Below are 27,333 nucleotides of genomic sequence, written 5' to 3'. Positions count from 1 at the left end.
TACAAACATATAAATATTTTAGTATAGAGTTTGTATTTATACTATGTATTTATATGATAAAGAGAGAAAGAGGGAGAGGCATTGATGGCAGTCACATCAGAGCTTAGGGTAGTAAATTTATTAGCCGAAGTCGAAGGCACATGAACATTAATATTAAATGGTAAAAATGCAGTAATAGGAAGGAAATAGAAGTGAAAAGTTGAGGCTGCATTTATGCTACCCAACAACACCTGTGCCTGTGTGGCAAGGCCTTGGACAGTACTCACGTAGAACAACCACTTTTAACTCTTCCCTTTTAAATTCTTACTGCTTTCTCCTTTCTTTCATCAAACACCAAAACCTCAAGCAATCCTGTGACTATGTGTGCGCATGCAATGCAACATCTTCTTGCATTTGCATTGCACCCTCTTTCATGTGACCTCTTCTTGCACAATCCTGTGAAACGCTTCAATTTCTTCATACACACCCTCTTTTATAATTTAATTATATATACAAATGCACCCATTCACAACATCTCAGAAATTCCCACACCAAAACAACAATGAGGAGGACTTGGACTTCTTCTCTCTACGCTGCTGCATTTTTCATTCTTCTTTTACTCTGCGTTCCTTTAATCATCTCGGCACGACACATAAACCGATCACCTTCACGTAAGTTTAACACTTTTATTCACTTCCAAACAATTATGATGAAATGACTGTGCTTCTGTTTCAATAATATGTTGCATGCAGATGGTGGAGAAGAGAATAGAAAAGATGGAATAAGAATGAGCCAAGTGAGGAGAGAAAGGTTGCAGCAGCATTGGGAAGGAAGAATGGGAAGAAAAGACACACTAGAAATAGCAGGGTCGAGGTTGCCGGATTGCTCTCATGCGTGTGGATCGTGTTCGCCATGCAGGTTGGTGATGGTGAGCTTCGTTTGTGCATCGCTTGCAGAGGCTGAATCCTGTCCAATGGCTTACAAATGCATGTGCCATAACAAATCCTACCCTGTTCCATGAATCACAATCTCTCTCTCACCTTCAATTTCTAACCCCTTTAACATACACACTTCCCTCGTCTCTTTCTTCTTCATCACTTTCGTAAACACTATAGACATGGTTTTCAAGTATAGTGTTCTTCTTGTTAGGTTTTAAGGAAGCAATAATCGTTAATGTTTCAGCTTCTCAATCTCTTTTCTTTTCAGCCATAGTAATCTGTTGTCGTACAATGAAGCAGGAGAGAGAGATTCATGCCCACTGCGACAATTTGGGCTGCAATTTAATTTAGCACCTCCAAAATACTATTAACACCCCCAACTTCTCTACCTATGCTAAATGCATAACTTAACTTCTTTACTAAAAACTAACAACTCTATTTTTATATTGTTTTAATCTAATACCTGGTTATATAATTCAATTATCTTAAAAGAGACACAAGTTATCTTCAAAACACGAGTTATCATTTTAATTGAAAATTAAATTAATGATGATAAACATTACATTCTAATGGTAATTGAATTAATTATCATATAAATTATTTGTAATGATATATTAAATTATTGTAATGCACGTTATCGTTTTTAAAACTGTATCGTGATTAATTAATTTAGTGGCTGGTAAAAGAATAATACTCATGAAAAATTGAAACGAAATATAGTTGTTTTCAGTTTCGTTATGTTTAAGGATTTAAGATATATGTATAATAATAATAATAATCATCATCATCATAAAAGACCCAAACATCATTTTCAATTCTGACCAAAATTTTAAAAGGAAGATTTTAGCTGCATCAATGCATCAATCCAAATTTTGCAACAATATTCCATTCAATTATTTGACAATTAGATATTAAAATAGATAGGGCTTGTGGCGACCATAATATCAATTATGATTCATTTTCACTAAAATCTATGTTTAAGTATAAATCCACTCAACACACTCTTCTTTCATAATTATTCAATTAATCTGCCTTTATTTTATATTTCACGATCTGCTTCAAAACTACACAACAGAGGTCAACATCGACTTAATTACTTCTACTAACCACACTTCTAAAATTGTTTCTTTTAAATGATATAAAACATGTGAGTGAAGAAAAAAAAATAGAATCATGTCATCACGAGTAATAGAAAACATAAAAATGTGTTTTGTATTTTCAAAACAAAAAATATATATTTTATTAAATGTATAAAGTTTTTTTTTTTAGTTTTGAAGAAGAAAATGATTTTCATAAATAAGAAGCAAATAAACTATCAATTTCTCTACATTTTTTTTAATTAAGGGAAATAAAAAATTATCCTTTTGTTGAAATATTCGTGCGTGTGTCGTCCATGATTTTGCTTAAAATATTCTGAGTGGAGAAGTGAAGATAAGAGTAAAATAATTTTGAATCGCACAAAAAATATGTCACAATATCTTCAACTTGTCCTTTTGTCTCTTAGAACAAGTAAAAATCAAATGAAAGGGAAATTTTCAGTTGGTTCAAGAGGTAAAAATTTAAATAAGAAAATAAATGAGAACATGCTGATGCAGAGTGGGTCTATTTAAAATTAAATATTCTTAACCCTAAAAGTTGTTGATTTTAGTTTTTTTTTTCTTTCTATTTTTAGAATATATTATTTTGATATTTGTAGTAAAGTGAACATATATTTTTCTTTAAATATTGTATGTCAGTTGAGAAACAAAAGTAATGTATTTTCAACCAAAAAGCAAAAGATTAGTTGGTGAGAAAAATAAAAAGAGAGAGTATCATCACCAAAAAAGTTTGACACCCTTTCCATTTTTCACAAAAGTAAATATTTATTTAATGTGAAAATAGCAGCACCAGCCTTCTGAAAAACATGTAAACCCTCACATTCTGCAGCTGATTATTGATATCACTATGTCATGCAACTACTTTCTTTGAAATTAACTTCTTTTTTAGTGTAAAGGTAAGAATCCTTTATTTCAAGATTGTGCAACTGATTATGAATTTCTCATAAAAGAATACAATAACTTTCTTTGCAGGGTGCATTATTGATAATTGATATTTGAAAATATCTCTGGATAATAAGGACTAGTAGTTAGAAAAAATAAACAAAAACTAAAAGAATAATAAGAGAGTGACAATACAATATAGGTCAATTCATGCATATAATAACACAGTTCATCCCTCTGTAATGCAGAACAGAGAATGAATTGGAAACAATCAAAAAGAGTGCACCATCCTTTGCCCTAATTGCATTCTATCTTTTTCTTTCTCTTTATTAAAAGAGTGCGCACGGCAACAACAAAAATAAGATGTCATTGCAAGCAAAAAGCCACAAAGAAAATTGGCAAAAATGTGAAACCTTGCTCACTGATTCTGCATCATTTTTCACATATATTAACCATTCATTACTGTGATACACAATACAGTCTCTTCTGTCCTCTGATCTCCCTAATCTATCTCTCTACAATTACCATCTCTTCATCAGAGGCTGTCCAAAGAAGTCAAATCATGAGCCACACAACCCTTTTAAAGACGACTACTGCTAAATAAATACATATCCTCATTCCTCACACTACCTCAAGAAAAAAGAAAAAAAGAAAAACAAAAGTTGCAATTAATGGTCCAAGATGCATATAAAAACCAAACATCCCAGCAAAGGATGTTTTTTTTATCTTTGCAAGTGCGAATTCTTTGTGGAGTAGTGGATCAACCCTTTTAGCCACCATGTCGAATGCCCATGAAGTGATTAAAGTCATGATGCTGGACCCTGAGTTGCTTCAACCATGAATCTGCCACACTCAACAGTGACAGTAGCCTTTCTTGGTCCCGACCACAATTTCCTGCCACCCACACGTTTCCTCCTTGCATCTTGTACGTTGCCAAACCGAACGCCGGCAGTGCTATGCCTTCCCCTTCCTTTTTCTTCTCATGCCCACCCTCAATATCATCGTCAAGATCCATGCCTACACAAATCACGACACATTCCATGATTTACATCTTTCCTCTGTTAAACTTTCCATTGTCCCACCAAAACAGGGAAGTGAGAGAGACATAATCATAGGAGTACGGCATGATATGAAATGCAACCACCTTCTTTTCTTAGGGTCAACCTAATATGAAGAAATTTAGGTGGGTTCTTTTTATATGGTTTTACTTTCAACTCTATTTTTCTTAAGTATCTTTTCTTAGATATTTAGAGTTCGATCATATATTAGTATGGTTATTGGAAAAATGTAAATTCAGAAAACAAGATCATGGGAAATACCTTGAAATGAAGATGAAAGTGTATGATAAGTGAGGAAGCATGTAGAAAGGTCTTTGATTGTTCTTCCCATTGGGATATGGTATATTGGGTACCTGAGAAAGACCATATTCGTTAGCATCATAATACTGATTGTGTCCCCAGAGAGACTAAGGTAAAAATGTGCGTTGGGATAAATTTCAAATGTATTATTACATTATATAATAATTTGAAGTATATTTTGGTGACGAAGTTAGATAGAGAAATTTAGAAGTAATTACCAGGCAACAGCCATCCAACTTGCTGGCGAAAGATCAACACTTCTTAATGACATAAGCCCTGGGTACCTTTGAGCTAATCCAGTAATCTGAAAGTAAGATACCATCCCAGAAAGTCAGCAATCGAATCTTTATTCTTTTCTGCACTTTACTTATTATGCTACACGAATATTTTTGCTGTTTTTATGCATTACTGCTTGTGCTACACGAATATCTTTTGTTGTTTCTATAACAATCGCTATAGTCCAAGCAATGGAAATTACACACATCAGTAAAGCTTTGGGAGAAGAACATATGCCAGAAACGCATAACGAAATAGATTGATAAGATATAAAGAAAAGGGAATATGCATAATTTCCATCATCACTCGGGACTTATTCAGAGGGAACAAAAAATGAAAAATGAGTCTCTCTATCAACCCGTGTTGAATAGTCAAAGTATGCATCTTTTTTTCCGATGTTTATCCTTAAAGGGCTTTTGGTAATTGCAGTTGGCCTTTAAGTGCTTTTCAATTTTCCATGATCCATACCTAATGAATTGGTTGGAATCTCATTTAAGAACAGAAAAATCAGAAGACAGACATTAATGAACAAGAGCACACCTTATCCATGAGAGGAACTCTTCCATATGGAGTTGCTCTTTCAAAATACTGGCAATAGAGGTGACCCAATCTGTCATTGAAATGCCAGAGAGAATCTTGCTCAGACCCTCCTCCCTCTTCTGAGGAAGTTCCATCCCACCTCCATAACTTGTCGCACTCACTCTCGTCGCTCAAAGAATCACTGTAGGAATCCCTGGTTTCACAGTCGCCTGACTCAGTCTCTTCCCTGAAATATATTCATCCAAGTTTCTGCATTAATTCCTAAAAATCACTACCATATCATAAAGCTGCCAATGATGTACACAGTAATTCACCAAACCACTCAGCAGAAATAAAAAGCTCAACAACCCATTTTCCAAAAGCAACATCATGGAACCCGCGTGAATATTTGACCATAACAAATTAACATTATCTATCTCACCCAAATGGTGCACTCTATCAGAAAACTCAAAAAAAATAAAAGATTTTCTTTTTCTTTTTTCCCTGTTTCAATTTAAAATTCTTGAAGTTATCCATAGAACTAGATTATTATTCATGGTGGAAGCTCAAAATGGCAAACAAGTTATGATGATTCAATTCACGGTATTCTACCTGAAACTGTTGCTGGTGAATATCTGAACTGCTGAAAGATAAGGCACGTAGTACTGCACGAGTGTCTCACCGCTGGTCAAGGAGATGGGAACTCCGGCTCCATAAGCACTCCATTCGTCATAGCAATTCCAAAGATCCCCCAACGTGAAATATTCCACGCTTTCTCTCTCCCACGGATGCCACAAACGGTTAAGGCTTGTGATCTCAGACTACATACACACAAAACAGACGACACAAATTTTAGGAAAAAATACTTTAAGATCATGTCACAAGGAAAAATAAATAAGAGAATGAAAAGAAAAGAAAAGAAAAGGACAAGACCTTGGGAAGAAACTGGGATTGAACCACGGGTGTGGTACACCGTACGAAACAATCAAGATTAGAATGCATTGACCCTTTATTGAAAATCATGGTATTGGAGATCGATAGATAAGAGAGAAGAAAAATATAGAGAAGGGAGGGAAGATGGAGATTTTAGCTTCTCTCCCAACCCTGAAAAACAGAGGCAACCACCCAGATGGGGAAGAGAACAAAAAACAAAAAAAAACAAAAAAGAAGAGTGAGAGAGATTGTGGGATTGCAATTTTGCCTATGAAAGAGAATTGAAAATGCAAATCGCCCCACAAGGAAAGACTTCTAATTTTTGACGTTCAGACACCGAGTTTCCCGCAAAATCTCAATACCCTTCACTTTTTTTCTCCCTCCGTGTCTCTTTCCTCTCCCTTTTTCTCTTCTCAATCAATCACCCAACAATGTTGCAAATTCAACACCCACACACGGGGAGACAGATTTTTATGCAAACAAACAATGCTATTTTTCTCTCTCTGTCGCTGTTAAACCAAGCCTTCAAGAAAACTCTGCTTTGTTCAACGTTTAAGAAACACACTACTCAGGAGATAACAATACCACGCTGACGCTTCAACCTTAAATCGTGAGATCAAATCAAACACCCAAAACAAAGTCACACAGTCACCTTAAAAATGGTAAAAAGAAAAGACAAACGAGGATAAAAAAAAAAAAAAAAAAAACATCACGGACAAGGTCAGAAAGTACTACGTGTATCCAAAATATTGATCAAACGGACACAAAAGAAGAACTCTTGGGTTTAATTTCGATGAATTTGGATGAAGTGATGACCGAGTAATGGCAGAGGAGATAGATGGATAGATTGGTGGAGGTTATGAACGATACAAAGACATAATAGAAGCATTAGAATACAATATTTATAACATTTATGAGCTTCACCCGTCTCTTCCAATAGTTTCACTCTATGAAATTCTTTATACGCAATGTAAATAATATAATACATCTTTTTTAAACTTTTACGATTTCATTATAGAACAAGGTTTGTTACTATACCACAAACCCGTAGCTATCATCTTTGAAACTTCGTTCGTTTCGTTCATAGATTTAAATTTAACAGCTATTACTCTGTTACATAAACAAAGCGGATTTGTATTTTTCACCTAAATATATATCAGATTCTTTTCTTTTTTTTTTAATTACAAACAATTTTTTTTTAAATAAAGACTGAGAAAGTGTTTTTAAAAATGAAAAGTATAGAAGAGAATTAAAAAGGGTGTAAAAAGAAAAACACAATAAATGGCATGAGAATTGACTAGTCTGTGTATATTATATTTTTGTTTTCAGAATTAAATGTGAGCCATACATAAAGTTGAAGTGACAATCTTAAGGTATTCTCTTGTTCTGTATTTTTTTTTTTTGTAATTTTTATGATTAATAAAAGCGATAAGGTTGCAAGTTTTAATGTAAACTAAAGAAACAGTAGTCTTTATTCGTCCGTTAACTTTGATGAAATTAAAGTATTATGTGACTCGAAAGTAAGTGTATTAAAACGGCTTTGAACTTGCTTGCAAATAATGAATAGGCTTATAATTAGGTGTCGGTTACAAAACTGCAAAAACCAGAGTTAGATCCCTTAATGCGTAATCACATTTTATGTGGTAATAATAATAAATAATAAGCTTATAAATACTACAAAGACGTTTAATATAACTCACTTCCTACCTTACGTAATGACGTTAAAAAGACACTAATTTGACTGTTAATATTTCTCTATTCAACAATTGATGGCTTCTGTTGTTAGTTATCGGTATATGTAAAAGCCCAATTCAGTATTTGTTTATGACTAATTGGTTGTCTCATTTTAGCTTCTCTTTACTTAATTATAACAAAAAATTAATGGGCTTCAAAAATGATGTTAATCTTTTTAATGAGTGTTAGAACAAAGAAAGAAAGAAACATTAATTGAAAGCGAAATGGTTGGGTGAAAGCATGCAAGTTTTGTTGGTTAGCCTAAAATAAAATGTTTAGAAGAAAAGAAAAGGTACAGTTTATAATGATAGTAATTTCCTCTTTTGCTTCTATTTTGTATTTTAACTGAATTGGTGTTGGGAAACCGCGTGAACGTGAGTGCAAGGATACTAACTAATAATACTATTATTTTTTTTATGACCTTTAAAATTAAGGGTAAATTAACTTAACAATATATTTGTAGGTTAGTCGCATTCCTTAGGCATATATATAATAAAATTAGTAGGGAGAAGAAGCGTGCAGTGGTGCTAAAGTCTCTGTTTTTGGTGGAAAACATCCCTATAGGAGTCTTAATTTTATGTATTGACTTTGCAATAAACTAAGATAATGAACTTCACTTCACCCTTTTGAAAGCTGGCAAGGGATACTTACAAAAGGATTCACGTATGTGTCAGCTAATTATAGTTGCCTCTACAAGTTAAATGTTAGTTAAAAAGGAGACTTGGAAATGAGTAGTTTGCAATCTGCATTAACAATGGGGAACATCAAAAATATGTTGCTTCCATTATTTTCTTATGCACGACAAAATTATGTAAATGAAATATGTTCATATAGCACAAAAATGGGTTGTTAGTTAAGGTGGACAAAATTTATAATGATTTTGGGTTTATATTATTTAAGCCTATTTATATAGAATTATTTTAAATTCAAATTTATATTTTTGTTATTGTAAGTTTGATTTACTTGATTGAATTTAAATAGAATTTAAATTGGACAATTTTTTAGGTTTGGAATATTTAAAATCAAAGTGTATTTAAATCAAAACAAGATAGTTGAAAACTAAATTAAGTTAAATGATCTGAGTTCAAGGTGAGGTAAAGTTGGCCTAAGACAAATGTTAAGTTAAATTAGCATAGACAAAGACGAGTAAGTTAAGTTTAGACTAATGGTTGAGCTAAGTCAGTTCGATCGAAGGTCAAGCTAATTAGCTCAAGCTAAAGGGTTAATTCGGATTGGCTCAAGCTAAAGAATCAAGTTAAATCAATTCGAGCCAAGTGGTTAAGTTGATTGGGCTTGAGCCGAAGTTCGAGACAAATTGAATGGTAGAGTTAGGTGATCATAAGCTAGGATCAAATGCGGTTTATTGAATCAAATATCAACTTGAGTCAACATAGACTAAAGAAACAAATATAGTCGACTCAAGCCAAAGAATTGATCTAGTCTGTCCCGAATCAAAGAATTGAGTCGAATTTGTTCAAAACAAATAATTGAGTTAAGTTAGTTCAGTCCAAAAATCAAATTGATTGTATCATAACCAATAATTGATATATTATCCAAACCAAATATCAATACGAGTATAATGAATCAAAATTTTCCACATATAATTATGTGTGTTTCTATTTTGATTATTATAGTACGACTTTGTGGCCTCACCTTACGTAATAATGTCAAATTTTGCTCCACTACCATTAGAAAGTAGTCATTTGTGATCCCTAAATAAATGTTTGCATTACTTCAATACTCTTGTGCTTAATTCTAAGATAATCATTCTTCCGTTTCAACTTCAAGAGTTTTCTTGTAGAAATCCTTAATATATCCACACTTTCATAATTACTTACTTTCATTTGATATGTAATCTTCCTCATTTCATTCAAATATTTATTATTCCCGTTATATGATACTCAATTTATTTTTTATTGAAAAAAATTTATGCTATATAAATTTAATATGAAACAATTTTGCTTATTAGTAAATGGATTTCAAGTTACAGCTATAAAAAGTGGTTTTTTAAAAAATAAAATATCCCATCTTAATATTTGAACACATCGAATAGATCAATATTTGAATGTGAACCAATTTAATTGACGCAGTTTACTTTTGCTAATTGTGGAAATCATTGACATTTTTGGTTTAATAGGTGTATAATAAAGCAAGACATAGATAGTATCAGGGCAGGTCAAATAATATTTCGCTTATTTCACTTTTAATTTCTGCATACAGTGGTAACACTGATTTACCAAATTTCATATTTCATATTATGTTTATTGCTTCTGTGTGCAAAGGTTTATTCAATTCAACTTCAACGGATACAAATAATTATAATATTTGGAGCATATTTTAATTATATATTTGTTGGTTTTCTCCCACCTTTTATTATTTTGAACGTAAACATTTTTTGCAATTACATTCATATATATATATACAATAATTAATTAATATTGAAATCTAGCTTATTGGTAAAATAATAATTAAAGCATGAAAGTTCTATGAAACAGTGGAAATTTAGAGATGCAAATATGTTTACATTTTGTGCCTTTTTGTAAATACATTTTATTTGCTTTGCCAAAACGAATAAATTAAGTTATGACTTTGAAGATCTGAAAAGTATCGTGGCATTTTTCATTTCAACCATTAAGGAAAATGCATTAATTGTAAATTGATTCCTATATATTTAATGTTTGGTGCAATTTTATATTTATGAATATTACACATTATTATACGTTTTGTTTAGTTATTCGATTCATAAATACGTAAGACAAAACACTTAATACCAGGTAAAATACAAATTAGGAAAGAAGAATAATGCATATACTTCAGTTTTTCTTGAAGATAAGAATGAATAACATAATTTGTAGTGAAACTCGATGAGAACTTGCAAGAAGATAACATTATCCCAGTCTTCGTAACCTCTCTAATATCAAATTAATCATGTTTAATTATTAAAAGATGGAAACTAAGAAGATAAATTTAATATTTAAAAAAGAAGTGTTTGATTAGAGAATTTTTTTAGAGTTTACTACAAACATTTGATAATCTTTTATGAAAATAAAATGTTAATAAACATATTCATATAATTAACAACATTTGATAATCTTTTTTAGAGTTTACTACAAACATAAAAGAAAAATTTGCATTTTCAAGTTTGATTATTTTCCTACGAATAATCTTTTTATATGTTTTGTAAAGGTTACAAATTCTGTTTCACCAAATCACGTGGCATTGTCGTGGGATTTTTTCAGTCGTCTTGTATAATTTTAATTATTTAGTCACGTGCTTCATTACCCGGTAAAAAGGTAGGATTCATCTTACTGGTTTAAAGTTTAAATAAGTGCTTTTGAAATAAGTAATTTTTTAATTTATTAAATTAAAAATGGACAGGATTTATTTCTTAAAATAAATAAGAATAACTTTTTCTTTTAAAAATAAATAAATACTTATTTTTATTAAAAAAAAGTTCATTTAATATACTCAAATACACTTCGTCCCTATATTTAGGTTAGTATTTATGCTAAAGAACAAAAGAAAGAACATTTCACTGAAATTAGGGTTGTAAGTGGTCCACACAAATCAGGCCTGAATAAATGACAGTGACAATGCAGCTTGAGTTCCACCACGTGCTTCTTCTGATGCAAACTGCAACCATTATATACAGCAAACCTAATTTTGTAGTAAGCCACTGTTTTTAAATTAATTATTATGGCGTCATTTTTATTATATATATATACTTTTACTTTATTTATTGAATTTTCTTTATACCTTATAAGACTATTCCAGATGCTGAGACGACGTGCGTGTTACAGTAAAAAATGTTGTGTTTGGTTACCAAAAAATGAACTAGTTCCTATCCATGACTATTTCTTCTTATAATAATTCTAAAACATGATTTTTATCTTATTGTTTATTATACTTCATTAGAATAAATCTAAAGGCAAGAAAGAAGTAAATTACAAGATAATACAATAAGATTTTTTTTTACCTCTCATCATCATTTACATTTTAGTTACTTATAAATTTGGTAATCCAATCCCACAAATTAACTTATAAAATTAGGTTGCGTTTAATTACATAAATTTGAATTTAGTTTTTTTCTAAATGTGTGTGTTTCAATAACAAGATGACTGATTCTTTTTATTAAAAAGATTGATACTATTTTTACATTGACTGACTATGTATGAGTACGCGTAATTTTGTTTCTTTTTTTAATTGGGATTTGTTTTCATTGTTGTCATTTTTATTATAGCAATTACCATTTACATCATGGTCAAAACTATTGTCACATAATTTTTATCAGATTCATGATAATAACTACTACTATGTCATCGATATCTCCATTAGTCGTACACTAACTACATTTGTTATCACCATCATCTTTACCACCGTTATGACACTATCATAGAAATAAAAGTTAGCAACAATTCTATGTTTTTAAACCCTAAACTATGAAAAAAAAAAAAAACATTACCGACAGTCATAATTTTTCAGAAATAGTAAGAAACGATTTATAATGATTATTTACCGACAGCTTACTGACAATCATGATACTGTCGGTGAATCTCTTGGCGCTGAAAATTACTGACAGTTGTTGGTCGTCGGTAATTACCAAAGGGCATAGGTCGTCGGTAATTATCGAAGGACATGAGGTCGTCGGTAATTATCGAAAGGTAAAAAGCCTTCCGTAATGTCGAGGCAGATCTCAGGCACATTTGTATTTCTTATCCAACAAAACAAACTTGTATAAACTATTCACAGCACAAACAGATGATAACGGTTCAAAAACCGTTATTTTTATACTTAATTTGATATCAAATGTACTCTTAATGACTTAGAAACTTGCTTTAAATCATGTTTTTGCTTTAGTTTTGTGAATAAGAGAGTTGAGGATATACTTGATGATTTTATGACTAAATTTCCTTGATTTTGTAGGTTTTTGGAATGATTTGAAAGAAGAGTTGAAGTATCAAATGGTTGGAGTGCACAAAAGTCAATCGGAATGCAGAAAAGTCAACCAATCAACCAGAAAAGTCAACCAATCAACTATAATGTTGAAAAAGTCAACCAAAGCAAGTTTTGGGCCAGTTTTCTGCTATTTTTATGATCTGTTTTGGGCCTGAATCCGTTTTCTTTTATTTTTATGTCCTATTTAAAAACCCAGATGTCTTAGGGAATGTATCTTTTAATGGCTTAAGCACATAAACACATTTTTCACCCATTTGGGGGCAAATTTGGGGGTGGTGACAACTCTCCTCTTCTCTTTCTAGGGTTTTATCTATTCCATTCCATTGTATACTAGTTTTTCCATAACGATGAAGAACTAATCTTATTTGTTGCTAGGGAAAGACGTAACTTCTAAACTCTGTTGTATTTGAATTGATTCTTGTTATTAATATATGCTTGTTTCATTAATTGTTAGAGATATTCTTCTTTGCTCAAATGCTTGTGATGTTATGATTTGTAAATATCAGGAGATTTCTTACTCCTAGGGCTGGACGATTTGGGGATGTGACAATGCTCCTTTTCTCTCCTTAGGATTGTTATCAAGAGATATTTTACAAATCACGATTTGCGAATTCTCTCGGGAGCAATATTACCTAGACATAGGTAGGAGGATTGATTGTCTTTAAGCTTCTGTACGAATGTAATGCATGAATAATTACTAGGGAAACAAGACATTGTAAACTAGTAATTAGGAGTAGGCTTTCTTCACCAAGACATTGAGATTAGGGTAAATTAGAAAGTGACATTAACATTAATGAAGAAGAAGAATTCGTTTATGCATGAGAGTGATTATGTGAAATCTAAACCCTAACAACATATTCATCTCATATTATCAACATCATCCATTCACTTTTGTGTTTAACCTCAATTGATCAAATTGCATTCATGTTTATTTTTTCGCACTTTGCATTCAAAAACCCTAAAATATTGTTCTTATAGTCTTAATTAGTTAAGGAAAAACACAATTGTTTAGTGCCGTAAGTCTCTTGGAAAAACGATACTTGATCTTACCATTTTATATTACTTGATACGATTCGGTACACTTGCCAGAATCTTAACAAGTTTTTGGTGCTGTTGTCGGAGACTCGTGATATAATTATATCTATTTGTGTGATTCTTAACCGATTAGACTTTTTATCTTTCTATCTTTTTATTTTTCTGTCTTTCAATCTTTCTGTCTTTACCTTTCTAAAAAAAAGAGAAAAAAAATATATCATCAATATCCATCAATAAACTTAAATTACCAACAATTATATTTGGTACATAATTTCTCGTAATGCTTCATCACATCATACTTCTCTATTATTTATCATTATTATTCTCCATTGCACAACAAATTATCACCACTAATTATAAATATACAAAACTTTCTCACAAATTAAAAATTAAATGTGAATTTGAGTTTCCTATGAATAAAAAAAAGTTAAATATTATACAAAGAAAAATCTATTACTTAATATTATATTGAAAATAGTTTCATAGTATCACTTGTTAAAAATTGGTGAGTACTTTTAAAAGAATCCAACAAAGTCAAATTCATGTTGATATGATACAAAATAAGTAAATAATTAAAATTTATAGATTTTTTTTTATATCTTAAATCTTCCATTTTAAGAAAACATATCTGTTATAAAATGGCAATTCAAATAAAAAAAGAGAGTATTAGAGTACTCATAATTAAAAATATAATAATAGTTGTGACTATAAATATTGTCTTTGCTCACCATTACAAATATGTTGTCCATTAAGCTATAATATGTAAAGATTGAGAATAAAAAATTGAGAAATTAATTTATCGGTAAAAGTTCCTATTTTAATTTGGCTATATTAGTGGGTATTTCCTTTCTTTGTGATGTATTAAAGCTTAACCTTATAAACAGAGATCTGTGATGTAAGATGTTTTCTACCCAGAAATGTTAGGTGAAAGGTAACATGGTGATCTTGGTCGTGTATGCATGAATCGACCAATAATTTTTCGAATATTAAGCGATGAATGAGATATGGAAAGCTTAAACCCTTGAAACAACACTGCTGAATCTGCGTGGAAAATTAATTCTGGGTGCTCCTGCAAACAATTAGGCACCGTATCTATGGTCTGACTTTAATTCCCACCTCTTTTTCTTGTACCACAAACTTCAATCACTCACATCAAAACCATTTTCAAACCTTTAGTCATTCATCTTTTCCAACGCCCTCAACAGGGGAAACAAAGCTTTCCAATCAAATCCTAGTTTCCTCACTCTCACATCTTCCAACATCTTAAAAAATACATAATCAAACAAACTCTTGCAGGTGGATATATAGTGTAGTGCATCATTATTTCTTTACCATCTTGCATAATAAACTAAGAAAAGGGTTAACACTTAATAATTTGAGATATAATTAGAGCTCTCAAAGTTATAACTTATCGATTAATCTAGTTTATCACGGATTTGGGTTGAGTTACGTTGAAAAAAATATATATTTTTTTACGCAGATTAATTTTAACCCGTCTCATGGTTTGTGAGTCGAGTTGAACCATCAATCTACTTAATTTTATTTTATTAATTTATTATTTTATGAAATCTTAAAATATACCATTCGACTTATTATATGTATTGTACTTTTTTTTTTATATTTTGAATTGTCTTGAGTTTAAGATCATTTTAGAAGTGAAATTTATTTGCATGAGTTAGTAAGTCAACCTCTTTAACCCACTAACCCGTGGTGGATTGAGTCGCGTTCAAATTTTTCTGACTCACTAATAAATAAACCGAGTTAGATTGACTTACAAAGTGATCAACCTGTAATGGACTGAACCGAGTCGAGGCAGATGATACATTTTGACAACACTAAATATAATATGTCACATGTAAAATTAAAAAATTGGGATTAAAGAAAATAATAAGGATAATGTTATTTATCACATTTTCTTCTCCATTATTTCTCACACTTATGACATATTGAGTGATCAAATAAGTATTAATGGAGATCATGTTATAATTTGAAACAGGCACAAAAGTTAAGTGCTAATATGAATGGATGTGACTTGCAAACACTATATGAGGAAATAAACATGATAATTAATTGATTAAGTATGATTTACAAATATCTAGTTACATGTTACAATATTAAAATACCTTAAACCAATAATGTGTAATATTACTCAAACAAACAACATCGCCACTCTATTTTTTTAAGAATGTTGTGGTCTGAAGTTTATCTGCAACGTGTTTAAACCATGTTATCTTATTGGATGGTGTCCCACTTAGCTGCCTATAAAGTGTTTGTTGATAAGAAATGGGGCCACAAGACTAAGATTTATAATTGAGCAGCTAAAAAGTACCGTATAACTTTAAATATAATATTGCAATGTTTTTTTATTGTGTAGGCTAAAAATATATTTTTAGCAGGTAGAAGTTTGGTAAAGATTGTTTTAATTTTATGAAAAATTAATCTGATATTTATAAAAAAAGAAGAAGGAGGATTTAGGATAAGCAATTCAAAGTGGACGCAATCAATGGAATGAGTCGTAAAAAGGTTGATAGGAGATTATGGGCCGGCTGTCTCGGAATTTTGGTCAAGATTTTATATTTAGTTAGATGCGTTAGGTAATTAATAATAATAATAATAATAATAATAATAATAATAATAATAATAATAATAGTAATAAAAATAACTCACTTTTGAGTGTGCTATTTTATACTAATAGCCAAATGTTAAAGGAGAATAGCTACAGATACAAAGGCTGATTTTTTTAATACATATAACTGTGTTCTTTTAATGCATTTGTATGTTTTTTTTTATAAAAGTTTAATGCATTAACAAAAAGAAAATCAATCAGATCTTTATAGTTTTTGGTTTAAAATTATTATAAATAGGGTGACTCTTTGTTTTCTATTTTAGTCTATCACTAGTTATAGTTATTACTCTTTTCATTTTTTTTCATTATGTCAATTTATAAAAAAAAAAATTCTTTATTTTTTTTTTATCTTCTTTCATTGTAAGAGTGGTTACATTCTGGAAGCTGTGTTGAATTTGACAAGAGACGGAGTAAACAGTGGAGTCATATCATAAACGTGTTGCTCATAGTGTCCTCCCAGAAAATGTTAAAAATATATAATTTAAGTTTTAATTTTTTAGGTATTATAATATTTGTGTGTTGATGGGTGATTATGAAAGCAAGTTTGATGAAGAGTGAAAGGAAGTGTTTAACACATTCAACTGTTTAGGAGACAAATCCATGAGATATTTATGAAAGATTTCCCATGTTGGCTCATGCATTGATTATAGGTCAAATTGTTGATTTTTTTAGTTGCCATTTAACTATATCACCAATGTAACAACAGATCTACATGTAAAAGCTACTTAGAGACCATTTATTAATTTTAGTGTTGCTGACAAAGCCACGATCTTAATCTATCTTCATAAATTCCCACATGTCCTTAACACAGGGAATAGTACCTTAACTTTGAAATTCGTTCAACCCAAGTGATAAACAAAGAAATCTAATTCTCATGTGTTGGAAAGTATATTTATCAAGATTACAGTGTAAATAGATACAAATTTCATTTTATAATTTAAGTCTGGTTAGGTCAGGTTGTGTTAAATTTAAAATTTACTTTTTAATATGGTATTAAAATTATGTGTTAGAATCTATTTTAAACAAATTTATTATTTTGTTGAGTTTATTATTTCACATTTTAACATACTCTTATTAGATCATTAACTGGTGTTTATTTTTAGCTTAAAATGTTGTAACGTGAGAATGTATAAGAAATATCTCACATTAATTATATATAAGATCAATTTATAATAAATCTTATTTTATAAGACGTTTTTGTAAAATTAGATTAGATTTAAAATTAATTTTTTAATTTTTTAACTTATCCATGTTTTTTTTACATAAATGAAGATTTTTTTTTCTTTTTCCATCTTCTTCTCCAATGACATAACTTTGGTAAAATCAATGGCTTTAAGCTCTCATCTTACCCTTTCAAAAGGCCAAATATGCTATGAGTAACTTTCAACTGTGTTATGTTTTCTTTTTTTCCATTTTCAATTTTCAAACTCATTTTTTATTTGTTTATGTATTGGGAGGATCGGATGGGAGAAGATTCGTCTCGAAAAGAGCACGACCAGACGTCTCATTAAGGACGGTCGACCATAATTCTCGGCTTAGGATATGATTAAGGTAAAACGTGATTAGGGTTATTGGGCCAGTATTGGGCCGTGATTAAGATTCCACTAATCATAAACTCATGGTAAAAACTATAAATATAGGTCAAAGGTATGAGGTAGGTGGTTCATATTTACTGCGCATTTATTACCACTCTAGATTTACTGAGTGGATTGTGCACAGACTTGAGTGTCGGAGAACCTTTGACAGGTACCCGACCGGATGATATTCATTCGAAGGAGAGATCTAAGACCAAGATCGATCGATATTCATAAGAAGAAGATTGCAAGAGGTGGAACCGGACGACCTAGAGTAGTAATAAATGAGTAGTAAATATCAACCACCTACCTCATACCTTTGACCTATATTTATAATTTTTACCATGGGCTTATGATTAGTGGAATCTTAATCACGACCCAATACTGACCCAATAACCCTAATCACGTCTTACCTTAATCCTATCCTAAGCCGAGAATTATGGTTGACCGTCCTTAATGAGACGTCTGGTCGTGTCCTTTTCGAGACGAATCTTCTCCCATCCGGTCCTTCAAGTACAGTTTCCATTTTTTTGTCACAGTAAAAAAGAAGCCACCAAAATGAAAAGTCACTTTCATACTATAAGTTCTAGCATAAATGAAGGATATCAAACTTAAAAAATAGTTGGGACCTACAATTTTGGACTAATTTGGGTATGGGGTGAACAATTTCTTTAAAGAATGTCTGATATCTCCAAATCCGCTTCTAGTGAATGTATCTTGTTCATTAACCGATCCGTGATACCTGTCAAAGGTACTATGATGTCATAGTCAATTCATGTTTGTTCGATTTAGGTAATTAGTGTAGTAATAAATGTGTGTAACAACCATATCTTAGAGTTGTATTTATAGCTTGTTTTTTATGAACTTTTAATTAGGGTTGACCTAAACATTCCAAGTGTTCCTAAACCTGATTACTAACTTGTTTACGTTAATTGATCATTGTAGTGGTTTGATTTTGCTGGATGTAACTTACCATTCAGTTGTTCATAATTTATCGGTCAGTCAACGAGATCCATGTCCGATCACATGAGCATAACTAATTAGTCAACTAAGGTATGTCCATATACATATCACACACAAAAAATATTTTAATACAAGAATAAGCGGTTGTCCGAAACACTTATGATCTATTATGATGGCAAAAGTTTAAATACAATTCTAAGTTGGTATAGGAGATAAATAGAAGGAATGAAAAAAAGAAAAACTACAAAAATGATTTATGAAGTTAAAAATTATTATTTAAACGAAGGAAATTACATTTTTAGAAAACTTATTATTGGTTCATTTGATTGACTTTAATGAGTTACTTAGGTGAAATATTTTTAATATTAATAATAATGTGTAGAGTCGTTATTTGAACTCTTAGTTCATAAGTTAGCCTTAACCCCTTAAAAACCAAACCTTATATTTTTTGATCCACTTATATTTAAAAGTCTCAACCCCCAAAATTCCACGTAAAATGAGTTAGAACACGATTAGGGTGAGGCTGAGCTCCAAAACTAAATTAATTTATTTTTAATATATTTTTTGTTATTTCTCTATTTTTTTTTAAATCTTTCTAACAACTTTCAAGTTCGGCACAATATTTTACTATTTTTTTTTCTTTACTCCAAATATTTTTCTGCAATGTTGAATACATAATAAAAATTATAGTTGAATAATTTTCTTACACAACATTAATTTTTTATTATCTAATAAAAAAGAGATAATTTAATATAAATTAGTGTCATAATTATTTTGTACAAATTTTAAAAAATGAAATTTATATTTGTTTCTAATAATGAAAACTTATTATTTCTAAAAAATATATATAAATATGGATTTTATAAAAAGTTATCGAAAACAATTTTTTAATTGAAATCATGTTTTAGATATATAATTTCATTACTTTGAAAAGTTAGAAATATAATATATATTAAATTTGTTTAAACTTAAAAATAAGATAATTTTGAAAGAAAAAAATATTTCAAATAAATCATGTTTTATAATTCAAAAATTATTTATATTTAGTTATAATTGTAAAAACATATTTTCTTCTCATCATTTTGTATTTGAAAGTTTTTATGAACTTATTTTGATAAATTATTTTCACAAAATTATACATAAATAAGTTTTTATCTTAATTTTAGTTTTTTATATCTAAAATATAATAAATACGTATTACTTTAAAAAAAAATTCAAAAAAATTATTCATAAAAAATCAAATAAGTTATTAGTAATGCTAATATAACATAAACATTTTTATATATTAAAATTGAATAAAAAATACATACAATTTTTAAAATAAAAAAAAATAGATATTTTTTTACGGGCACAGCAATGTGTAAACGAAAATAATTTAACATGATTTTTTACCTCATAAGTATTAGCAGTTTTTTTTTTTAATATTTTCAGCATATCATTCTTCCTATTTTTTAACATCTTTCGATTATGGGTGTAATGTAAGATAATTTTCTTCTCAATGTCATATGTAAGTCAGTGATTATTTGTCATCTTTTTTATTGAAAGATAAATAATAATTTTAAAGGATAAAAATGATAAAATAATTACTTTAAGTTATGAAATAATTAAATTTAAATTAATAGTTATTTAAAAGATAAAGAGGAAAATATAATCACTTTAGTTCAAAATAACGTTATTTAAAAATAAAAGTGAAAATGAGTGGAAGTAAAAAAAATAAAATAAAACCATCTTTATATATAAATATAAATGATGCCTAAGTATCACATGTTTTTTTTTTTTCATCTCTCCCACAATGAACTTCGATAATTCGTAAAAAGAATAAAAATTATAAGTTCTAATACCAAATTAGAAAAATATATAATTTATTCCATGATTTTATTCATATTTTTTGTAAACAAATATTATGTTTTTATAACATTTTTCTCTTACAAATGAAGATTAAATTAAGAAAGTTACGATTATATAATATTTCGCTTTCCTATTTAAATATGCAATTTAACTTATAAAATATGTATAAAATTTACAAAACTATTTAAAATGATATTATAGGAAAGTGTGAAATATTATTAAAAAAATATATAAAATTGTTGATTGGAAATACTCAAATTTCCTCTTATTAATCAACTAGTAAAACAAGTCATCAGCCCAAATCCCATTGAGAGTGGAAGACCATCAACATCTCATTAGAAGTGGAAATGTTCAATATATAATTATTTTTTATGAAGGTCAATAATATGACCTAATATTCAAATAGTTAGGATAGACTAACGAAGAATACTTGCTCCACTATTCTAATAATTAATACACAGTACAATTCAATAGGAAACTTGTGGCATTTTATTCGAGCCAAACATTTTAAATCTTTATTAAGTAAGGGTAAAGTATTATATTGATTTAAATTACGAAATATTTTAATGCTATAATAGTATCAATATATATTCAAAATTGAAAACAAACAAATGTTATTAACTTTGGGGGTTGATCCGTACACTTCCCCATTTCCATCCTCTACCTCCCCAACTTTCTTCAATTTTTTTTTTATTACAAAAGTAATCTTTTTACCTTTTTTTTTTACTTTTCTCCAATTTTTTTATATTCCAAAAGTAACTTATAGTAATTTTATCTTTTACTTTTACCATGTTTAATTTAAAATCCTAATCTTCTCTTCTCTCTCCCTTTTACTGTGCTCTTACCCCACACCTCCACACTCCATAGAATCTAATTTGTTCTTATTCTTACTCTCTTCATCTTCCTCTCCCTTTCATACATACCCTCGTAGACACAAAGAGGACAATATTATAAGATATAAAAATGGTTAGTAATTGTGATATTTAACTTGGTGAAATCAGTTTATGCAGATTGAGCCATTGGGGTAAGCACAGTAACAATAGTATCAGTATAATGTTTCAAAAACCAAAATAAAAGAATAATGATTAAAGTGGAAATGAACGGATGCTCATATCCGTGATATCAGTGCAACGGATGCTCCATTTCCATGGGTGGGGGTGTATGTTTATATATTGGTGAAGTAAAATATTTTAACCAGCAACCGTTAAGGATAAAAAGGTTATTGTGTAATAAAAGAAAATTGAAGAAAGTTGGAGAAGTGGAAGATGGAAATGGGAGGTGCAGGGATCAACTCCCATTAACTTTTACTCACTGAGAAGTTGTTCGTTTCTGGTCCAACATGTATTGGAAACATGGGCTTCTTGTATAGGCGTCGATTTTTTGGGCATTCTATTTTATAGCGTGAATTTAGGTTTCGCTATTGGTACCCCTCATGAAATTCAGTAATTGTAAACAATATATAGATTAAAATAATAAGCATTTAATAAAATTGAAAAAATAATGATTGAGTGGTCAAAATGATAAAAAATGAATTTAGAAAAGTATGATGATATTTTGATAATTTTTTTTATAATAAATAATATATCATCATTTATTGATATATTTGAATTTACAGGTAAAAAGTTATTAAAAGAAATTTTTTTCTTTTAAAAAATATATGAAGTAAAGGACAGGTGCGGGTGTGGATCTATAGCTTACAAACCATTGGTTGCTTTCTCATCCAAAAACGAAAACCAAAGATAAGAGGATAAGGCCACGTGGCAAAAAGGCAGTATCTCATCTTCCTTCTCACAACCACAACACTAAAACTCTCTACTTTCCTTCACTCCCTCTCACCTTTCTTTCTCCAACACCATGGCTTCCCCAACACTGATAACCCCAACCTCTACCCCCAAATCACTCACCACTATCAAGCCCAAACCAACAACCGTCGTTTCCGCCACCCTCACCCCTACCACCGCCACAGCCACCCACCCACGCCGCCGCGAATTCTTATCCCTCACCGCCTCCCTCGTCTCCTCCGTCGTTCCGCTGGCCCCGGCACTCGCTGCGTCGGACGAGGAGTACGTGAAGGAGACGGAGGACGTGATTAACAAGGTGAGGACGACAATCACCTTGGACAAGAACGACCCGAACGTGGCGACGGCGGTGGCTGATTTGAGAGAAACTTCGAACTCCTGGGTGGCGAAGTACCGGAGGGAGAAAGCCCTTCTGGGAAGGGCTTCGTTCAGGGACATGTACTCGGCGCTGAATGCTGTCTCCGGACACTACATTAGCTTCGGACCCACCGCTCCCATTCCCGCCAAACGAAGAACGAGGATCTTGGAGGAGGTCGACACCGCCGAGAAAGCGCTTCTCAGAGGAAGATGAGTAATGCAAACAACTTCTTCTTCTCGAATCTTCCTTAATTGCTTCCTTTACTTTTTGTATCATCATGATTCTATTCAAAAACTATATATGTATGTATGTATGCAGTCATATAATAGAGTCAAAGTAAAAAAAATTGGAGGCATTTTGCGATTATGAAATGATGATGGCATTTTTAGTATAATCCAACCAATCACGGCTCTTTTATCTATCCTCACTTTTAATTTTTTATATCAGATTAGGTAGCATTGTATGCTACTCTTAACTGCAGAGACAATTTTCTTCAAATGAGTATCAACAAAATTTTGATTTCAGATTTTCAAGACAGTTATATCCAGAGAACTCTACATATCTAATTAAATTAAAATATTTTTTTTAATTCATCTATAATACTTTTTGTTTTTATCATTTAATTATTCAATTTATTCTTTTAAGTAATTACTCATTAATTATTATCTTTGTTATTTTCATACTATAAATCATTTATTTCAATTTCTCTCTTAATTAGTTATTTTAGTCTCTGAAATTTTGAGATTTTAAGGACTTAAGTTAATTGAAAACTATTATTTTAAGTTATTAAAACATCTAAAAAAGTAACCAAACTAATAATTCAAACCTTATAAAATAACAAGCTGTAGGTCTGGTAAATATGGTTGGAGAAATTTTACTTAAAAATAATCACTTTTATTTTAAGAAAAGATTAGTTTTTTTATATTTCGCATTGATCAATGATATAATACTAAAAAACCTATTTTTAAAAACTATAATAACTAAAAAGTAGAAATTATAAAATCAAATAAATAATTTAACATTCTTAAAATTGAATTTCAGGGTGTTGTATTTGATCTTTAAATATGGGCCACGTGTAATAAGTATTTCACAAATGGTATTAGTATTTTCACATAGTATATGGAGGTGCAAAGAGAATATATGGAAGTGTAGAAAGAAGTTACTCTAGTCCTTTTTGGAGAAACTAAACTTGTTATAGGCCAGAGGCCATAAACGGGCTTATTTGAGGAAACTGGGCCGAGGAGTTCTACGATCCGGACCCCCAAAAATTAAAGGGGGTTAATCCCTGCACCTCCCCATTTGTTCCCTCTACCTCCCCCTTTCTTTTTTATCCTTTTGTTTATTTTTTAATTCCTGTTTTATCATTTTAGTAAAAGTTTTTTTAAAATTAAAATTTTACAAGATAAAAACAGCAGATGTTGACGTCCGTATTTGGATAATCATATCCGTTTAAGGGAGAATTGCACGTTACTCTCATCACTCAAACTTTCTATTATCAACTTCACTAATTCACTAATTCTCTTCTAGTCTTGTTTGCACATATCAAAATCAATCTGATCCCAAAGTTTCAAACACAAACGCCCTTTTTCAACAGAAACGATTCGCCGGAAAAAATGATAGACGCAGGATCCGCGTCCCTTGCCATCGTCTACTCTGACGGTAACTGCGACATCAACGTTGGCACTGTCGTGGTGGACCCCTCGCTCAACTTTAAGAGTCTGCTCTCGCTCCTAAGCCAGATGATCGGGATCTCCCCTCACCAGTTCTCCGTATACCTCGCCACCATCGAGACCGACTGAAAAATTCCAACCTCGCCGTCGTGCCGCAATCAACGGTGTCGCCGTCGGGAGAGAATCACCGGTAACCTCCGCCGCCATTTGCGAAGACTGTTTGAAAGAGAATACGGATGGTGACGGTAGGATTCCAGTCATTGGCGGGACCAATTTCCCGGCCGGTGAAAAATTCCGGTGCTTGAAGGTTCTAATGGGCAGGAGTGATTAAGTTGAATAAAGAAGAGAGATTGGAAATTGAACAGAGAAGGAAGGATAGGGAAAGTGCTTTTGGAGAATTTGCAAAGAGAGAAAAAAAGAGAATGACGGAACTGTGGGAGTTGAGGTGGATTTTAAAATTGGAAGAGATGAGACTGTGAGTGAGGACAGAGTAAAAGTTAAGCTAGATTTGAGAGTTACTCTGGTAAATAACTAAAATAAAAAAACGTAAAAAAAATAAAAAGGTTAAAAAAGTAAAAGAAGAAGGATATTTTTGTAATAAAATAAAAAAAGTAAAAACATGGGGAGGTGGAGGGTGGAAAAGGGGAGGTGGATGGAGGAACCCTAAAATTAAAAGTATAAAAGCAGTGGGCCGATTCTCCCTCCACCTCCCCAATTCTCTCCAAATTTTTTTAATTACAAAATTAGTCTTTTTACTTTTTACTTTTTAACACCTCCAACTCTCTCAAATCTCACTTTATTTCTTCTCATATTCCCACCCGCACTTTCTTTACATCCGTTGTCTCCATATCTTATTTGTTTTGGTTTTTCGTTCCTCATCCATCATCAGTCATCGTAACACCGTCTGCACCCAACTCGCATCCTTGTGCGAAAATAGGAGAAAGAAAATTCCTCCTTACGTCGCGAATCAGGACGATCAAGGTTCTCGTCAATGATTCATAACATAAACCATGGTGACGGAAATGGGAAAGAGAAAGAGAAAGAAAAGAGAAAGGAGGTGGGTGGGTAACGGAAATGAGAAAAAGAAAAGAGGTGAAGGGGTGGATGTGCTGTGCGGTGAAGATACAGAATTATAATTTTTAATTAAAAATATAAAAAGTTAAAGGTAAAAGTAAAAGAAAAAATAATCTAAGGATATTTTTGGAAAAAAAAGTGAATTCGGGAGGTGGAGGAAGAAGGTGTGGGGTGGAGAGAACAATCTCCAAAAACAGTTACCTCTTAATGAAAAGAGAAGAAAATATATGTATATACTGAGTGAAAACAATTAATGATAAGTTTAACGAATAATTTTAATATATTTTATTCTGTAGGATATTATTGACTGGTTAAATTTGTTTAATTTTGAAAACGAACAATTACTTTTGCGATTAAAAAATTTATAAGAAGCGAAATTATATATTTATAAAGCAAAATGAATTTAAGTGAAAGAAGTAAAATTATAGAATATAATACTACGATTAAATTCTAATAGAATTTCTACAGTTGCAATCAAATATTCATTTCCACTGAGCATTGTATTTAAAGGAAAAGGGGAGAAAAGCTATCTTTTGTTGCCACCAAAACGACATCAATCAAGTTAAGGGCTTAATTTAGTCACTTTTTTTTTTCTTTTATCTTTCTCACTTTTTCATACAACTTTTCGTTTACCCTTTAGAAACCCCAAAAACATAATTTGGGGATTTTCAAAAGCAATTCAAAGTGATTAACTGTGTAACCCAAGCCAGCTCCTAATACGATGTTTTACTCACTATTTTATTCACACTTTCTTTGATTATATTTTATTTTTTGCTATTATCTTGTCTATACATACTCAAATATTATAATCATATTATTTAGGCTCTAATAAAGAAAAGAGATTAATTGCGATTTTTCAAGAAAATTACGCAATTTTTTTTTATGAAATTAACTTATTTGAGTAAATTTAAAAAAATTCATAGACTTGGATATATTATTATTGGACTGATTGTTTCATTCTAAAAATTTGTTATCCAATTAATGATTTCATTTATTTTTAAATTTTCTCTTGCAATTTTATTTTATTTTGAATAAGTGATCACGTCCTGTGAGTGTACGAGCTTATATTTGTATGGTTTAATCTTACCAGAAGTTCTTATTTTTGTCCAAAATCTTAAATAGGCCCCTTTTCTTTTTCGTGTATCAATTGGTCCTTATTAGTGTAAATTTGATTCAATTAGAGGTCTGCCGTCAAATTCATCTAACGACAGTTAAATCTTTATTTACGTGGCTTGCACTGTTCGACCAGTAATGACATGTGTCATTTATATTGAACTTTTTTCTAAACAACATAGGTGATAGCAAAATCCCATAAGGGCAAAAATGGAAGGATGAAAGAAAATAAGTGTTGTGACCTTTAAAATTGGGAAAAAAATTGGGGAAATCTTACCAGAAGTTAGGGTTGGTGTTATTCGGAAATCTTCGAAGGTGAAATCGCGTTCCTTGTTCGATTGCAAGCTTTGAAAGGGAAAACACATTCTTTGTTGATTCGAAGAGATGGATAATGAATTGGAGAAGTCTCATTCTTGTTCATCTTCGACATGCAATGGGTGGTGCAATGAGAATTGTAATGTCGTTTTTCGTGGTGGTGGATCACCCCTTTGCTTGTGTGGAGAGAAAACAGTGGTAAGAACAACTCAAACTGTGAAGAATAGAGGGAAGCAATTTTGGGGCTGTCCTATGTACAAGGTAAAAAAATGTTGAGGAGTAGTGT

At 30.8% G+C, this 27,333-nt stretch overlaps 3 protein-coding genes across 3 annotated transcripts; 2 read left to right on the top strand and 1 right to left on the bottom strand.

Annotated features, from left to right (window-relative positions):
- Window positions 1–323: 323 nt before the first annotated feature.
- LOC106754255 (protein EPIDERMAL PATTERNING FACTOR 2) lies at window positions 324–1,289 on the top strand. Its single transcript, XM_014636257.2, has 2 exons — window positions 324–650; window positions 732–1,289. The coding sequence occupies exons 1-2, from the start codon at window positions 542–544 to the stop codon at window positions 998–1,000; spliced, it is 378 nt and encodes a 125-aa protein (XP_014491743.1). The 5' UTR covers window positions 324–541; the 3' UTR covers window positions 1,001–1,289.
- A 2,002-nt stretch (window positions 1,290–3,291) lies between these two features.
- On the bottom strand, window positions 3,292–6,914 carry LOC106754184. Its single transcript, XM_014636185.2, has 6 exons — window positions 5,983–6,914; window positions 5,662–5,870; window positions 5,071–5,296; window positions 4,473–4,558; window positions 4,216–4,307; window positions 3,292–3,913 (listed from the first exon to the last, which is right to left on the bottom strand). Exons 1-6 carry the CDS (start codon window positions 6,070–6,072, stop codon window positions 3,666–3,668), a joined length of 951 nt encoding a protein of 316 aa, XP_014491671.1. The 5' UTR covers window positions 6,073–6,914; the 3' UTR covers window positions 3,292–3,665.
- A 15,581-nt stretch (window positions 6,915–22,495) lies between these two features.
- LOC106754237 (photosystem II repair protein PSB27-H1, chloroplastic) lies at window positions 22,496–23,296 on the top strand. Its single transcript, XM_014636238.2, has one exon. It carries the CDS (start codon window positions 22,573–22,575, stop codon window positions 23,086–23,088), a length of 516 nt encoding a protein of 171 aa, XP_014491724.1. The 5' UTR covers window positions 22,496–22,572; the 3' UTR covers window positions 23,089–23,296.
- Window positions 23,297–27,333: the final 4,037 nt, after the last annotated feature.

Source organism: Vigna radiata, unplaced genomic scaffold (genome assembly GCF_000741045.1).
Source record: "Vigna radiata var. radiata cultivar VC1973A unplaced genomic scaffold, Vradiata_ver6 scaffold_86, whole genome shotgun sequence".
Lineage (NCBI taxonomy): Eukaryota > Viridiplantae > Streptophyta > Magnoliopsida > Fabales > Fabaceae > Vigna > Vigna radiata.
Note: the sequence above shows the minus strand (reverse complement) of the source record. Positions and strands in the feature narration are given on the sequence as shown.

What these genes read in the sequence shown, in the direction of transcription:
- LOC106754255 (XM_014636257.2), top strand. Translation starts at nt 542, where the DNA reads ATGAGGAGGACTTGGACTTCTTCTCTCTACGCTGCTGCATTTTTCATT. An exon ending in CATAAACCGATCACCTTCAC is followed by an intron (nt 651 to 731) that starts GTAAGTTTAACA and finishes TGTTGCATGCAG; the next exon opens with ATGGTGGAGAAGAGAATAGA.
- LOC106754184 (XM_014636185.2), bottom strand. Translation starts at nt 6,072, where the DNA reads ATGATTTTCAATAAAGGGTCAATGCATTCTAATCTTGATTGTTTCGTA. An exon ending in AATCCCAGTTTCTTCCCAAG is followed by an intron (nt 5,871 to 5,982) that starts GTCTTGTCCTTT and finishes GTGTGTATGTAG; the next exon opens with TCTGAGATCACAAGCCTTAA. An exon ending in GAGTTCCTCTCATGGATAAG is followed by an intron (nt 4,559 to 5,070) that starts GTGTGCTCTTGT and finishes TCTTACTTTCAG; the next exon opens with ATTACTGGATTAGCTCAAAG.
- LOC106754237 (XM_014636238.2), top strand. Translation starts at nt 22,573, where the DNA reads ATGGCTTCCCCAACACTGATAACCCCAACCTCTACCCCCAAATCACTC.